Source organism: Octopus sinensis, linkage group LG3 (genome assembly GCF_006345805.1).
Source record: "Octopus sinensis linkage group LG3, ASM634580v1, whole genome shotgun sequence".
Taxonomy (NCBI): Eukaryota; Metazoa; Mollusca; class Cephalopoda; order Octopoda; family Octopodidae; genus Octopus; species Octopus sinensis.
This window is the reverse complement of record NC_042999.1, coordinates 21,976,647-21,994,920: the sequence shown is the minus strand read 5'-3', so window position 1 is coordinate 21,994,920 and position 18,274 is coordinate 21,976,647. Positions and strand designations below refer to the sequence as shown.

Genomic DNA, 18,274 nt, shown 5'->3' with positions numbered 1-18,274 from the left:
ACCAATTTGGGAATTTAAAACAAGAGGGGAAATTAGCAAGGCAATAAAAATGTATTTGTAACATAATGATAATTACAATGGTCGGAGAAAAATCGATTATAACGAAGCAATGCTTGATTGGTTCTTTATTCTATCGACTCCCAAATGTTGAAAACCAAATTTGATCTCGGCATCAGTCACGCTGAGTTATCCCCAGAAGGATTCAGCCAAGCAAATCGATGCCAGTACTTATTTTTAAGTATAGTACATTTCTACAGATTCCTTTTGATAAACTTCTAATTCCTGGGGACGTAAGCACGCCAACACCGGTGGTCAATCGGTTCTGAGGCACACAAACATACACACACATAAACACCTACTCCTTTACTTTTTAACTTGTTTCAATCATGTGACTGTGGCCATGATGGAGCACCACCTTCAGTCGAGCAAATCGACCCCCAGGACTTATTCTTTGTAAGCCTAGTACTTATTCTTTTGGTCCCGTTTGCCGAACCGCTAAGTTACGGGGACGTAAACACACCAGCATCGGTTGTCAAGCAATGTTTTTTTTTTTTGGGGGGGGCAAATACAGACACACAAACATATACACACAAATACATATATATATATATATATATATATATATATATATTATATATATATATACGACGGGCTTCTTTCAGTTTCCGTCTACCAAATCCACTCACGAGGCTTTGGTCGGCCCGAGACTATAGAAGAATACACCTGCCCAAAGTGCCACGCAGTGAGACTGAACCCGGAACCATGTGGTTGGTAAGCAAGCTACTTACCACCCAGCCACTCCTACATATATATGTATATCTTAATGACATGCTCCCAAATAGCTTCCGTCTATCAACTCCACTTGTTCAATGTGCCGCACAGTGGGACTGAACCGAAAACCAGCAACGGCAAGAGGAATTTATTAACCACACAGATATATATATATGCCTAGGGCATGATGACAATCAAATTTCATCTCCACAAGATTTGAATTCAGAATCCAAAGCGGTGCCATTTGATTCAAATCTCAAAGAGACAGCATTTTATTCGACATCTTAAAACATTCTTCCAATCCAGCGCCCTAAATAGTTATCGATTTTAACGTAGGTAGAAGACGAGGAATATGTGAGCAATGGGATTAGTTAGTTAAATCTATCTTGCATTTTATTTTATCAATCCCGGAACGATGAAAGGTGAGTGGCGACGTCGGCCACAACATAATTTAGACTCAAAGTGTCAGAACAAAAGCTGTAAAGCATTGTTCTGACATTTAGCGATTCTGCCAATCCATATAAAAATAACTTAGTTTCTATGGAAACGAAGAAAAAAGAGATATCACAGTACGAGGCATAGATGTAATATAAATTAGAGCAGTACACTTCAAAATGGGATAATAAATAAAGTCCAGAAAAAAAAAATGTAGACAAAGTGAAGTCAAATACGCGAACAGACGTACGTTTACTCATGCGCGTGCACAAACAGATATGATCTAACGTACATATACAGACACATATATAAATAACAATGGACGAATGATTGGAATTTTTCTTTTCGCAGATAACGATAAATAAATATAATCATAAAACTTAAATAAAATATAAAGAAAACAAACTACTGCTATTGTCTGTTCGCTCTATTTCCTTTATTATTCGTATGTTAGTAAACACTGTAAACAAAAAAAAACTGGGTTTTGAAATCGTAGCCACAATAGAAGCATTAGTGTCTCGTAGTTATAAATTATATGTACAAAGACATTTATTCAATGTTTTTTTTTTTTTTCTGAAGCGTATAAATCGTGTTGTGATGTAGTTTTCTCAACCATGAGCAGTGATATATTTTCCCATATTCTTTTCTCGAAGTAAGAATTATTATAACGAGACAGGACTAAGCTATTGCAGTGCACGAAGCAAATGTTTTCAAGGGTTTCTTAATTTAAAAACAAAATTAGCTAATTTATCTAATTATAAGTATTATTTTGGATTCAGCTATATTATCTAGACTAATATATATATATATATATATATATACATACACAGATAAGGCTAGATGGCGGTATACGTAATCGATTAAGCAATTACAGCACACGAAGCAAATGTTTTCAAAGGTTTCTTAATTAAAAAAAGAACCCTATAAATTTAAAAAGAAAATTAGCTAATTTATCTAATTATAAGCATTATTCTGGATTCAGTTAGATATCTAGACTAACACATACAGATAAGTCTAGCTGGCGGAGTAAATAATCGAAATTAACACAAAGGATTCAATATTTACCATTTCATCAAAATCTTTATATTTATTCGCTGGTCGATATTTCTGAGATTTAGAAATCCAACCCAGGAGAACAACAGCTTAAACGCAGTCAATTATGCAATTCATTTGCGTGGATTCTATCTCTTTATATATCTTGCTGTAGTTTTAAGCCAAATATACCAATGGAAGGTTTACATTCTCTAAAAAAATTACGCGATTTCATTAATCTATACTATTGTTACGTAAGCAACTCTGATGCACAAGTTTGTTATTCTCTCCTGATACTTGGCCGAAATGTAATGTTAATCTGTTCCTCTGGTTTATCATTGAAAATGTGAGTAAATTTAAACTTATTTGTTAATGCAGCTTTATGTAACAATCTAAGTGTGCCCAATACAATGTCTCTTAACTGTTTGAAAATCCCGATTTAAATTCATGTAATATTTTAGTAATAGTCTGTATTTAATTCAAGCGTTTGTGTTTTATTTATGAGAACGCACATCAATATTAATTAGCGTATGACAAGTTTGATGCATAAACATATTAAAATAGAATAGCACTTCTATTGATTAGCATCCAAGAAAAACGAAATAAGCCTGTTCGCTCATTATTTCTATTAAAATACATTTACTGTAATTAATTTAATCTAAAATGCATTAGATCTCAAACACTCACAGTATTTCACAAAAGTGGAATGCAGAATAATGCTATAACCAAAATAATTCAGTGTTGTAGCTTCTGAAAATATGGAGTTTGTAGAATATGATATTTTTGTACTGATAATAAGTCATATTTTATCTTTCCTTTCTAGCAACCCACTCCTTCAGTCACAAAACCCCCAACGGTTTTCCTCACATTTTTTTTTTGTAACAGATTCGATAATTGTTACTGCAGATGTTATGTCTTCTTTCAGTTTCTTATACTGTCCTTCTTTAATGACAATAGATTTTTGGCAGTAAATTTGCTGTTTGCAATATTTCAGCGGTTGCCTGTACTACTGCTTGCATCTATTGCATTGTAGTCAGCCGTGATTAGTTCTCTGAATATATATCTTCATCGAATAGCAGATGTTTTCTTTTCAACCTTAAACTACAAAATACAAGAGAAAAAGAAAAGAAAAACCCCATAAAAAAAAACATTACGCCAGCTCTCATAATCTTTAGAAACATATTTTCTTATCATTAGTGCTGCTTAGTCGTTACGAAAATGATTAAAGAAAGCAAAAACATATTCTTTAATGCACTTTGTTTCTATTCCTCTTACGTTTAAATTTTATTCGTCTAAAGTACATACGTGTAAAGATCATGTTACATAAACTATTTGTTTTAGATGTTCATTTAACCGTTCTTTTTTCTCATTCCAATTTCAGATGTAATACTACTTGTACTTCACCAGGAGAGATTTCTATTGCCGAACAATTATCGCGATACTTTCTGTAACTTCAACAATTCAAGACGGCAGAGGTTTATGGAATTTTAGGCGCGGAGAGCAGACTGGCAGTAAGAAGGGATAGTCAACAAGGAATAGAGTCTGCATCAAACTGTCATCACATTCCTTGCGATGTTTACCTTGAATTCCCTTCGAAACATTCGAGCAACAGCGACGATAGACACGGGAACGCACAGTCTACACGACAGAAAGAATCGAACAATACTTGTAAAACAGACGAAAATGGCCGAAAGAAGCAGGCATTGTGTACCGAAAAGCAGCATATGTTTCAGACATCACAGAATAGCAACAGTTCTGTTATGACAACGGAAAAGATGCGTCCGCAGCATCCAAAGACTTTATCAATTATCAATGAACATGAGCGTTTCAACGATGGTCTCTATAACAAAGCATGTGACCGAACACCATCCCCGTGTATTGCGTTGCCCAAGACACCGGTACTACCAACCATTTTGGAAGGCGAAAGCACCAACAACACGAAAAAAAAATCTGTCAACGCCACAAATAGGGATATCACAACAGGGATTAATAGCAGTAACGATAATAATAATAAAACTTCACATTCCACAAAAAGTATTAAACCTATATCAATAACAAACAATGCAATTAACCATCAAGTACAGAGCAAGAAGAACGATGATAACAAAGGGGATTCATTTGATGACAACGATATCAATGGTGATACACATTTGGAACTACCTTACGTGGATTTTGACAAGTTTTACAATTTTGGCGACCCAACGAGCCCACCTGGTCTTGATGGCGTCAAAGCAATGGCGAACCGCTTAAAATTGTCTACTAGGAGACAGAGTTATCAGAAATGGTGTGAAAAATATATTGGTTCTAGTGGGGTTCCGCGCTTCCCTCCTTTAACTTATAACGAGGCAACCGATGGAAAATTAACCGATGATCGGAAAGAAGGAATAAACAACGCTTTAGGATGGATAAAAACAGAATTGGTAAGTATATCATTTATCTATGTTTGTTTCTTTTTTTTGTCTTTTATACATCTCCATAAATGCCGCTAGACGAGAAAGGGTTTTAAAATGGTGACAGTCCATTGTAAATTGTGGAGCGTGTTTGGTTGAAATTCATTCGAAATTAACTTGCTTTTTAAAAGAATGTACTCAAATAGGCGTAGGAGTGGCTGTGTGGTAAGTAGCTTGCTTACGAACCACATGGTTCCGGGTTCAGTCCCACTGCGTGGCACCTTAGGCAAGTATCTTCTACTATAGCCTCGGGCCAATCAAAGCATTGCGAGTGGATTTGGTAGTAGGAAACTGAAAGAAGCCTGTGTGTGTATGTATATATATATATATATATATATATATATATGTGTGTGTGTGTGTGTGTCTATTTGTCCCACCCCGCCATAGCTTGACAACCTATGCTGGTGTGTTTACATCCCCGTAACTTAGCGGTTCGGCAAAAGAGACCGATAGAATAAGTATTTGGCTTACAAAGAATAAGTCCTGGGGTCGATTTGCTCAACTAAAGGCGGTGCTCCAGCATGGCCGCAGTCAAATGACTGAAACAATTAAAAGAGTAAATAAAAACAGGCACTGATTAGTCGTGGTAGCTTAAATATTTTGATTCTTGGCTGATAATAGTGTTTCACTAACCATTTTGGAAAGTCCTCCAACATTTCAGATTTTATAGCGTGAAAGAAGCATATTAGCGACTCATTGACATTTGCTATTTTCATTGCACTAACGAGAGTAGAAACATGTAAATGACGAGATAGGAGAGACGGGAGGAGGTGCAGAAAATTCTGATAGGAGCAAGTGTGGCTGTGTGGTAAGAAGCTTGCTTATCAACTACTTGGTTCCGGGTTCAGTCCCACTGCGTGGCACATGAGTAATCATCTTCTGTAGCCGTGGGCCGACCAAAGCCTTGTGAGTTGATTTGGTAACTGGAAACTGAAAGAAGCCCATAGTATTTATAGATATGCGTTTGTGTGTCTGTATTTGTACCCCCCCCCCAAACATCGCTTGGCAACCGATTTTAGCGGCGAGCTGGCAGAAACGTTAGCACGCCCGGCGAAATACGTAGCCGTATTTCCTCTGCCGTTACGTTCTGAGTTCAAATTCCGCCGAGGTCGACTTTGCCTTTCATCCTTTCGGGGTCGATTAAATAAGTACCAGTTACGCACTGGGTTCGATATAATCGACTTAATCCGTTTGTCTGTCCTTGTTTGTCCCTTCTGTGTTTAGCCCCTTGTGGGTAGTAAAGAAATAGATCTTGGTGTGTCTACGTTACCGTAATTTAGCGGTTCGATAAAAGCGACCGATATAATATATACCAAGGCTCACAAAAAATAAGTCTCTTGGTCGATTTGTTCGACTACAGGCGGTGCTCCGGGATGGCTGCAATCAAATGACTGAAACAAATAAAAGAATAATAGAATAAGGGAATAATAGAATAAAAGAATAATGGAATGAAAGAATATAATGAATATTTAAGTGAAGCTTTTTGTGTATTTACATCCTAATTGTTTTAGTTTAAACACACGTTCTTAGAGAGAATCATTTGCCTTGGAAATTACATCTCCCAAGTATGCAAATCAGCTCATTCAATTTCCAACGCTAGTTTAGAATAATTATGTCTTGTCAAAATTTAATCTAAAAGTAAGGAGAGATATCGAAAAACAAGAACTGATAACGGGTCGGATGTCAGAATTGAAACCTAGAATAGATTTGATGATGATATAATATATATACTGTAAAGAGGCCATATAGTTATCAACGCTCATAAAATATATATTTAGTTTAAGAATTAGGAGGAACGAATGGATGTTCCCTCTTGATATATCAAAACATAAACAATTAAAATGAACTGATATATACATACATACACACATATACATATATAAACACACACATATATATACATATATATACTAATAAATATATATACATATATATATATATATATACATATATATATATATACATACATCCATATATATACTAATACATATATATATGCATATATATATATACGCACACATATATATATGCATATACACACACACAAACACATATATATATATATATATATAATATATATATATATATATATATATATACATACACACACACACACCTGTATATAATATATATATATATATACACATACATACACACACACCTATATATAATTTATATATATATATATATATATATACATATGTATATATATATTCGTGTGTGTATATGTTTGTGTGTATGTGTTTGTCCCCCCAACATCGCTTGACAACCGATGCTGGTGTGTTTACTTCCTCGTAACTTAGCGGCTCGGCAAAGAGACCGATAGAATAAGTACTAGGCTTTCAAAGAATAAGTCCTGGGTCGATTTGCTCGACTAAAAGGCGGTGCCCCAGCATGGTCACAGTCAAATGACTGAAACAAGTAGAAGAATAAAAGAAAAGAATAAAAGAATATATGTATGTATATAGACCAAAGTGTACACACACATACACATGTATATATATACATAGACCAAAGTGTACACACACACACACACACACACATATATATATATATATATATATATATATATATTTAGTGTGTGTGTGTGAATAAAAGTACTGGTTGGATTTAACTGGAATAGAGAGATGATTTATGAAACTATAGTTTACGTGTGGATATGTCCCATATAAGGAATACGAATCAACAGCACTAATCTAATGACATAAGCCAGACTTACCCCCACGCACGTATTTATTAAAAAAAAACAAAAAAAAAACATACACTCTCGTCTTCTCTTCGACCTGAGGTGAATCACACAGCTCATTGAATCGCAGAGGTAACGCTGAATATTTTACGTTAATTACATAACAGAGTAGTTTAACCTGGTCAAGTTCATCGCTCTTGTTGTCTTTGCGTTATACACAGAACAGGAAATTGAACAAAACAAAACCACCAAATTAAACGATAGCATTATTTACTTACAGGTGTAAACCTACTCATAGCACCTACCTGTTTATCTATTTGATGCTAGATTTACTCTTTTGACTAAGCAAAAAAATATATATCAATGACGTTGTGTTGGTACCCATGATGGGATGCAAACCATTAACCTTTTAGACAATGCTCTAACGCATTATCGACACGACAAATTGAGACTTTTAGCAATTAAAAGCGATAACTACTAATCACTTTGCGACTCAGAATAAACATAGGAAAACATTCTAAAAAATAATCCTAACAAGATAGTGATCTTTCCTCTCTCTCTTTCTCTCGCTGTCCCTGTGTGTGTTTCTGTGTGTGTGGTTTACAAAACCAAAATAAAGACACAATTAGCTCGAATTGTTTAATTACATGAAAGCAGGTAAAACTATTTTTTTCTTCTTTCTTTCAATGCGCTAATGGTATCGCTAGACATCCAAGCATGGCTGTGTATTAGATTTCAAGTTCCATTTTTGTTTTGTTTTGTGTTGCATTTTTCTCTTAATTTTCTTGTGCAATCCATTGTCACTTGTGAGTGCGTACGTTTGCGTATGTAAATCTATGTGTACGTGTGAGCAAGAGTGGAACTCCGTCGGTTACAACGAAGAGCTTCGCAGTTGATCCGGATCTTTTCGGGTTGAACGGCAGTTTTTAACATAATTTCTAGGTAACTAAAGGATTTGTTGTTGTTTTTTCTTCAATTTCTGCAATTTCAACCAATCAATGACGTCTATTGAGGTAAAAAACATTCTTTGCCGTATGAATATGTCCCTCGTTTAAGAAACAGGTTGGGTTTATTTACATTTGTGAAGAAAAAAAGATACCCTTTCCCCTAACCCTAACCAACCCAAAAACAGATTGAAATGCAATAGATCGATACTAGGGTCATAATTATGGGTAACAATTTCATATGACGTCGCTAGAAAAAACTGCCGGTTAAACCGAAAAGATCCTTAGCTTGAATAGTTTAATTACATGAAAGCAGTTAAAACTATTTTTTTTTCTCTTTCAATGCGCTAATGGTATCGCTAGACTTCCAAGCATGGCTATGTATTAGATTTCAAGTCTCATTTTTGTTTTGTAGTGGTGCAGTTTTCTTTTAATTTTCTTGCGCAATCTTTGTCACTTGTGAGTGCGTACGTTTGTGTATGTAAATCTATCTGTATGTATGAGCAAGACTGGCACTCCGTCGGTTACGACGACGAGTTTTGCAGTTGATCCAATTAACGGAACAACAAACTCGTGAAATTAACGTGCAACTGGCTGAGCACTCCACAGACAATGCGTACTCTTAATATAGTTCTTAGAGAGATTATGCATGATACAGAATACCAAGACTGGCCCTTTCAAATAGAAGTACAACTCTTTTTTGCCAGCTTATATATTTGGAATTTTTATATCCGTTTTATAAATGTAGAAGATTATATACATACATACATACATATCACGTGATCACGTGACCGACCAGATAATCAGATGTTGCTACACATCGCTGGTCACAATGCGTTTGCATTGTTTTAGCCTTCAATGACGCCACCCCGCTGGCTAAGCGAGCAGGCCAACAGAAGAAAGAGTGGTGAAAGAGTACAGCTGGGATCACCACCTCCTGCCGGAGCCTCGTGGGGCTGTTAGGTGTTTTCGCTCAATAAACACACACAACGCCCGGTCTGGGAATCGAAACCGCGATCCTGCGACCGCGAGTCCGCTGCCCTAACCACTAGGCCATTGCGCCTCCACACACACACACACACACACGCACGCGCGCGCACACACACACACACACACCACACACACACATGTGTGTGATCTTGAGTGTGGTCATTATGTTCCTCTAGTTTCTGCTTATATTATTACCTCCATTCAGATTATTAAGCGGAGTATAGCTCACTTGGAGCACTACAACTCCAGTCTGTATTTTATTTGCGAGTATTGTTAATATTACCAATCTCAAAATATGCCATTTCTAATTCTTTCGGTATGCGGCAGAGCAACCTGTTGCCTGCCCTTTTACTTATATACTACTATATATACTGAACTCTAAAGAAGTTACCGACGCTAAAAGTCATATTTACATACCGAAATTTACCAGTAAATAATTGTTGGTTGTCTAAAAAGCCATCGAAAAAATTTATTTACCCTTTTATTATTTATATATATATATATATCGAGAGAGATTAAATTTCTTCAAAGACTTGTTTTGTTAAAAACACAGCTTGAAGATGAGAGTGAGATAAACAGCGTTGCTTCAGTGACTCATGAGAACGATAGACGTTTCTCCGCCCTAAAGGCTTGTTGATCTGATCATCACCTGCTTGAAAGAACTTCGTGCCTCGATACACAGAAAACAGTGAATAAAATATTCACTGGCATTTGAAAAGCTTATATACGCTTATATTGAAGAGAGAGAATGAGTGCTGAAAACCACATCAATGGATACGTACTTTTTATTTGTGGTTAAAAATAATACAAATGGTTTCATGCAGGCGAATCTCTTACCAGTTATCAAGCCTTCTGCATGGGGACGATGGTATTCGTCTACACTTTGGATGAGAATACACGAAGTGACACGCGATTCTATGAGATTTCGAGATATACTGTAAATAACTATACAGTTCAGAGTAGGTAACTTGTACAGTTTCGAGTAAGTTTGTGTATTCTCGTCCAAAATGTAGACGTGTACCAACGAATCCATGTGATACACTTGATAATTTTTAAGAGGTTCCTCTTCTTTACATCGCTTGTTAACTCACAAATAAAGTCTCTCTCTCTCTCCGTGTGTACCGTTGGTGATGTTTTTCCTCCGTCTTCCTTTTTTTGGATCTTTCCTTTTCCTATGTTTCTGACGAAGAGCTCCGCTCCAAACGTTAAAACCTCCTTTCCTTCCTTCCTGAGCGTCCAATAATACTATATTTGTTCCACGTCTTCGCTTTGTTGTGTTTTCTCTTTGTGTTTTCAAGTTTGGATTAACTTTATATATATATAATATATATATATATATATATATATATATATATATATATATATAATATATATATATATATATATATATATATATATATAACGAGAGAGAGAGAAAAACCAAGAATATTTTTTATCATGTTTTTCTAGACCACTCTGTTGTCTGTACTTGCGCTCTAGTATCTCTAGTCTTAGCAGCCACACACATATGCATAAATACCTATACATATACGTACATGTACACACACATGTATGTGTATTATATCATATTTTGGTAGTTAGATTTAGATATACATATATATATTTATAAAATTTATTCGTTTCTTGTAAGTTTTATAGCATTGAAATATACGAAATACTGAGGCATGACAGGCTTTGAGATATAATTTATATTTCCTATAACGCAGAATATAGATGAATTAGAACTGAATGATAAATATAGCATTATATACAAGAAATATAATGTCCTACTATATAAATGAGTTATAGACTAATTCAGACCAATTTTATAGTGGTTCAATATTATAATACTTGAAGTGAACGTTGCGTCTGGACTTCAGCATATTTCGATTTACTGATAGTTGTATATAAAGCTGTATGATTTTTCTCTTTGCTATCTCGAGACTTTAGTTGAATTTACTATCATTGTTTATTCTAGTTAAAATGAAGTTTGCGAGTTGGATGGATCCTTAGGGGAATCACAAATATATTCAAGATCGAATACTAGTAGATAGTCGAGCCAATAGTTGCTTGGTGGTAGTAGTTTTCCCACCCTCTTTATGTTCTGAGTTCGAATTCCACCGGGGACTACTTTTTACTTTTCTTCATTTTGGGCTTGACAGAATAAGTACCAGTTGAGCATTGATGTCGATGTAATCAATTTATCACATCTCCTAGAACTGCTAGCCTTGTGTTAAAATCACAAACCATTATCGAAGAAGAAACCGAAGGTATATTTCGATTTACTGATAGTTGTGTATAAAAGTGTATGAATTTTCTCTTTGCTATGTTCAGACTTTAGTTGAATTTACTATCTTTGTTTATCATGAGGGAAACAAAGTTTACAAGCAGGATCAATCATTAGGGGAATCACAAGTATATTCAGATCGAATACTAGTAGATAGTCGAGCCAATAGTTGCTTGGTGGTAGTAGTTTTCCCACCCTCTTTATGTTCTGAGTTCGAATTCCACCGGGGACTACTTTTTACTTTTCTTCATTTTGGGCTTGACAGAATAAGTACCAGTTGAGCATTGATGTCGATGTAATCAATTTATCACATCTCCTAGAACTGCTAGCCTTGTGTTAAAATCACAAACCATTATCGAAGAAGAAACCGAAGGTATATTTCGATTTACTGATAGTTGTGTATAAAAGTGTATGAATTTTCTCTTTGCTATGTTCAGACTTTAGTTGAATTTACTATCTTTGTTTATCATGAGGGAAACAAAGTTTACAAGCAGGATCAATCATTAGGGGAATCACAAGTATATTTCAGATCGAATACTAGTCAGTCGAGCGAATAGTTGCTTGGTGGTATTTTTCTTCCATTTGGGGTTGACAGAATAAGTACCAGATGAGCACTGATGTCGAATTATAGACTTATCCCATTTTTTTTCGAACTTCTGACCTTATGTTAAAATTTCAAACCATTATTGAAGAAACTGAAGATTGCGAACCGGCTGAATGTCTGAAAAAGCTCTTGTAGCTACTTAATCCGTTTCTTTACATTCAGAATTTCAAATTCCGCTCTTCTTGAATTTGCATTTCATCTTTTCGGAGTTGATAGAATACATACAATTCTATATTTCAGAGATGAGAAATTATCTACATTATTTACATTTGACGGATATTTGTCCTCATCTTGTTTGTTGTTAACACAACGTTTCGGCAGATATACACTCCAGCTTTCGTTAGGAGTCTTGGGGAAATTTCAAACGTGGATTCTCATTCCTAAGGTATTTTTCGATGGGAAAAAAACAAAAACACGAAGACAGGTGGTGTAGACAACAAACAGATGTATTAGTATAACGCTCGGGAAGTGAAAAAGTCTTTAACGTTTCTAGCCTATGCTCTTCCACAGAAAGGTACACAGAAAGAAACAAGGAGAGAAAATATAGAATGTGAGGTGGCTAGTGATCTATCATGGCAAATTCCGACAGGAGGGTCACAGAGGAGAGGTAGGAAGAAGGGGAGATAATAAAGTAGTGGTGATTCCAAAACGAAGGCGCGCCTGCGTGTGTATAAAAGAGTTTGTATTGCGTGTGGAAGAAGGCTGGTGACATTGGCGTGTGCGTGTGTTTAGGTGTGATGGTGTTAGGAGGTGGGGCAGGCAAGAGTGGGGAAAGCAAGGGTGGGTTGTAGTTTAGGCTGAGGGTGGGGTAGAGGTGAGGTATGTGGGTAGGCGGAGACGGCTATAGAACTACGAGCACCATATATATTTAATCAAGTTCTAACAGGAGTAATCGTGCTTGAGCTGCAAATTGGTGGATATAACATAAATCTTCCTCATCCCGTGGATTAACGTTTTGAAGTCGAGGCAGTACTATCCATGCGATCGCTTGACTTTCTAGAAATAGATGCCAAATGTCCTTCAAATTTACATTACCATCTGAAAAGATGAAGGTCACAGTAAATAAGGCGGTCATGAAATACAGTTTGCTTCATTCAAAGATGACAAAACAGACTAATAGAATATATATCAGAAGGCGGTGAGCTGGCAGAAACGTTAGCACGCCAGGTGAAAAGCCTAGCGGTATTTCGTTTGCCGTTACGTTCTGAGTTCAAATTCCGCTGAGGTCGACTTTACCTTTCATCCTTTCGGGGTCGATAAATTAAGTACCAGTTACGCACTGGGGTCGATATAATCGACGTTTTCCGTTTGTCTGTCATTGTTTGTCTCATCTGTGTTTAGCCCCTTGTGGGCAATAAAGAAATAGGTATTTCGTCTGTCTTTACGTTCTGTGTTCAAATTCCGCCGAGGTCGACTTTGCCTTTCATCCTTTCGGGGTCGATAAATTAAGTACCAGTTACGCACTGGGGTCGATATAATCGACGTTTTCCGTTTGTCTGTCATTGTTTGTCTCATCTGTGTTTAGCCCCTTGTGGGCAATAAAGAAATAGGTATTTCGTCTGTCTTACGTCTGTGTTCAAATTCCGCCGAGGTCGACTTTGCCTTTCATCCTTTCGGGGTCGATAAATAAGTACCAATTACGCACTGGGGTCGATATAATCGACGTTTTCCGTTTGTCTGTCATTGTTTGTCTCATCTGTGTTTAGCCCCTTGTGGGCAATAAAGAAATAGGTATTTCGTCTGTCTTTACGTTCTGTGTTCAAATTCCGCCGAGGTCGACTTTGCCTTTCATCCTTTTGAAGGTCGATAAATTAAGTACCAGTTGCGTACTGGAGTCCATCTGATCGCCTGCCCCTAACCCCGAAAAATTTCGGGCCTGGTGCCTAGATTAGAAAAGAATATCTATCAACTAAACAAAATAAGTTCGAGGGTCGATTTGTTCGACTAAGCCACTTGAAAGCGTTGCCCCAGCATGGTTGCAGTACATTGATGAAAACAATTAAGGATAAGATAAAAGACAAAATAAAATAAAACCTGGTTCTCACGCCAGTTCGTTTTGTTTTCTGCGTCAGGGGAATCCTAAATCGTTGTGTTGCTGACATAAATATGACAAAATGCTCTCACGTGACGTAACACAAAACTGCTGAGTGGATATAAACTAAAAGTTTTTCATTCATGATACCAACACTTGAACAGCACCCAAGAGGGCCGCCAAAGATCATGTACACATCCATTATTTTCGGCTAAATTATACATTACAAAAATTTTTTTAAAAAAATGTTGTTTCCATTCCTCTATATTGTTTTAATATTTTCTTTTAAAATTTCGTTGAAGACAGTTTGATTAGATTATTGTGTATTTCGGTTAATTATTTGTAAAGTTAATTAAGTTGTTTGCTATGTTATTAGGTGAATTACTCTATCACTTTAGTAGCAAATACTATGATGGTGATGATGATGGTGCTGTTTTTATTAACGATGATAATGATTCAGCTTAGGAATAAAAGAAAAAAATAATGAAATAATGATAATTATAATTATCTCCTTGACACGAAGGAAGTAACGACTGGACGGATGAATGATACAGAAAAAGCAAAAATGGAGGCAGGCAGGTTGAAGATTATGAAAGCATAGAGGAAGCAATTTATGAAGACGTGAAAGAAGGACTAACTGAAAGAAGAAAATGAAAAAAAGTATGAAGGAAGAGAGAAAAGGAAGAACGAATGAAGGGAGAAAAGTGATGAAAGAAGGAAATTATAAAGGTGAGGGTGAAGGAAGAAAGTAACGAGAAATAGAAGAATGCAAGGAAGGAAGAAGATTATGAAAGCATAGAGGAAGCAATTTATGAAGAACTGAAAGGAGGACTAAATGAAAGAAGAAAACGAAAGAAGTACGAAGGAAGAGAGAAAAGGGAGAATATATTTCTTTACTACCACAAGGAGCTTAACACAGAGGGGACAAACAAGGACAGACAAACGGATAGGGGACAAACAAGGACAGACAAACGGATTAAGTCGATTATATCGACCCCAGTGCGTAACTGGTACTTAATTTCTCGACCCCGAAAGGATGAAAGGCAACGTCGACCTCGACGGAATTTGAACTCAGAACGTAACGGTAGACGAAATATGGCTACGCATTTCGCCCGGCGTGCTAACGTTTCTGCCAGCTCGCCGCCTTACGAAGAAGAAGGGAGAATAGTTATGAAAGAAGGAAATTATAAAGATGAGGGTGAAGGAAGAAAGTAACGGGGGATAGAAGAATGCAAGGAAGGAAGTAACGAAAGGAGGAAACTAAGAAAGGGAAGAAAGACGAAAGGGCGGATGGAAGTAAAGGAGTGAAGGAAGGAAATAATGAATGAAAGAATAGTGTTGAAGAAAGGGAGAAATAAGGAAATAGTAACGAAGAACGGAAGGAAGTAGCTGAAAGTAACGAAGAATAAAATAAGTGAAAGAGAAAGGAATGAAGAAAGTAGCAAGGGAAGGAAGGATATAAAGATAGGAGGTAAAAAGTATGCAATGGAGGAAAGAAAATGACATGGAAGGAAATAACGTATGAATGAAAGACGTGTGAAAGAAAGAGGAGAGAGTAACAAATGAAAGCTGGAAGTAAGGAAAGAAAGAAATAATGAATAAAGAAATGAAGGACTGAACGAAGGGACGAGGGAAATTATGATGTAAAAAAAAAAGGTTGAAACAGCTAAGACTCTACTCCTCGGAGAGAAGACGGGAAAGGTATGCAGTAATATATATCTGGAAAATCCTGGAAGGAATTGTGCCAAATTTTGGCATTGAACCAATACTAGAACGGGACGACACTGCAGTGTGCCAAAGATCCCAGCAAAGCCATCACGCTGCAGGACCAGCTACTGCAACAGCCTGGGTTTCAAGGATCCACAGCTTTTTAATATTTTCCCAAAGAGTCTGAGGAACATACACAAAGTAGATGTAGCGGTTTTTAAATCAAAGCTGGACCTCTTCCTGTCGAGAGTCCCAGATGAACCTACCACATGGCAAGAGGTGCAAATGAGGGTAGCTATATCAAACTCCATTCTTCACCAAGTGCCACATATTAGAGGAGGTTCTTAGTAATAACAGTGTAGCACAAAACGGCGGTGCATCAGCATGGCCGCAGCTCTGAGCTGAAACTAAAAAAGAAGAAAAAAAGAAGGTAAGGATAAAAATTGAAGGAAGGAAACATGGAAGAAATAACGGACAAAGGAAAGAAGGATGTACCGAATGGCTTGGTGAAATGTAACAACTGAAGTAAGCAAGCTGCGAAAGAAAATAGCAAAGTAAAACACTTGACCAAGTCCACCGAAAGCAGAGCGACTGAAAAGCAAATTTCTTAACTTCACAGCTAAAAATTGCAACTGACGTTATTCAATATTACTATTTTACTTATTAATCTATGACCCAAATGAAAGCCATAAGAATACTTTCTACTAAAGGCACAAGACCTGGAACTTATGGGAAAAGGACTAATCGATCATATCGACTCCAGTGTTTAACTGGTACTTAATTTATAGACCCCCACCATCCCAAGTCGACCTCGGTGAAATTTGAACTCAGAACGTAGCGGTAGGCGAAATACTGCTATGCATTTCGCACTGCGTGCTAGCGATTCGTTTCTACTGAAGGCACAAGGCCTTGAAATTTTGAGGGACGGGACTAGTCGATCTCGAATTTTGTCACAAGGGCAGCAATTTGGTGGGGGCAGGACTGATCCCATTACATCGACCCCATTGTTCAACTGGTACTTATTTTATTGACCCCCGGAAGGATGAAAGGCAAAGTCGACCTCGACGGGATTTGAACTCACAACGTAACGCAGAGGAAATACGGCTACGCATTTCGCCCGGCGTGCTAACGTTTCTGCCAGCTCGCCGCCTGTCTTTTTTTTGCATTTTTTTTGCAGATGAAATACCTGTTTCTTTACTACCCACAAGGGGCTAAACACAGAGAGGACAAACAAGGACAGGCAAACGGATTAAGTCGATTATATTGATCCCAGTGCTTAACTGGTACTTATTTAATCGACCCCGAAAGGATGAAAGGCAAAGTCGACATCGGCGGAATTTGAACTCAGAACGTTACGGCAGACGAAATACGGCTACGTATTTCGCCCAGCGTGCTAACGTTTGTGTCAGCTCGCCGCCATTATGAAAGCCATAATAATGAATATGTTACTATTGACAAATGTCGCACACTATCACCCTTGCTTATGTTCTTATGCTGAAGATTTATCAGCAATAGTAGTTACGCTTGTACGTCTATCGTTTTTGTGTTGTTTATTATAGTAGCATTTATTGTTATTTTGTACTTGTGTATAATGGCGAGGTTATTTGTTGATGTTACCATTATTTTTAAATAGTGATTGTTGTTAATTTCGTCAATTGAATTAATTTCGTTTTCGGTATGGTGGTTGTAGACAATCACACAAAGCCGTCCTTCATCGTATGAATCAAAGTCAAATGAGTAATTTTAAGAATTTTTGTATCTGGTTTATATTTGTTTTAGCATTCATCGAAGACGACAGTATTCTCTTTAACCGTGATATATAATGGTTGAAATTCAGGAGAAAAAAAACGTCATTGTCTTCTTTTTGTTTTCTAGTAAATGTAGCCTCGTTTATCACCAATGCATGCATTCTTAATACGGGATAACACGGTACGATCAAATTCTGAATGGTGTAACGCGTTTCACAGAAAACACGGGGCGGGGATCAGTCGAAGATTTTGCTTGTATCAAAAACAATCCCCAGTGACCATCTATGATGCTCAGCATTTGTGATGAAATGGCCGTGCTGGCTGCATTTTTTATACAGACTTTATTTCAAAATTTTGTCATAAAGGCATGACACAGTGTAGCTTGCGGGCTGGACAAAAACATTGATGAGATGAATGATGAAAAAGGATGATATTGATGGGAGAAGACAAAAACGCCCGCCGATTTTTTGCTTCACTAAAACTATTCTTTTTTTACACAAAAAAACCCAAAACAAATCAAGGTATTCACTTCTTACAATTAATAGTCCATTAGAAAATGAGGCGCTGAGACTCTTACATGAAGTAAATATTCAGGGACTAAAGCCTTTT

General features: G+C 36.7%; 1 protein-coding gene across 2 annotated transcripts in view; it reads left to right on the top strand.

The window, feature by feature from the left end:
• The window catches only part of LOC115209413, a 56,822-nt gene that overhangs the window by 37,224 nt on the left and 1,324 nt on the right, over positions 1-18,274 (top strand). Inside the window, exons 1-2 of one of the 2 annotated variants that reach the window (XM_036500880.1) lie at positions 2,462-2,584; positions 3,620-4,658. In XM_036500880.1, coding sequence (XP_036356773.1) covers positions 3,963-4,658 — 696 coding nt within the window. In that variant the 5' untranslated portion in view covers positions 2,462-2,584; positions 3,620-3,962. Of the gene's footprint in view, positions 1-2,461; positions 2,585-3,619; positions 4,659-18,274 lie in introns of those variants that run through there. The other variant, XM_029777822.2, reaches the window with a different exon arrangement.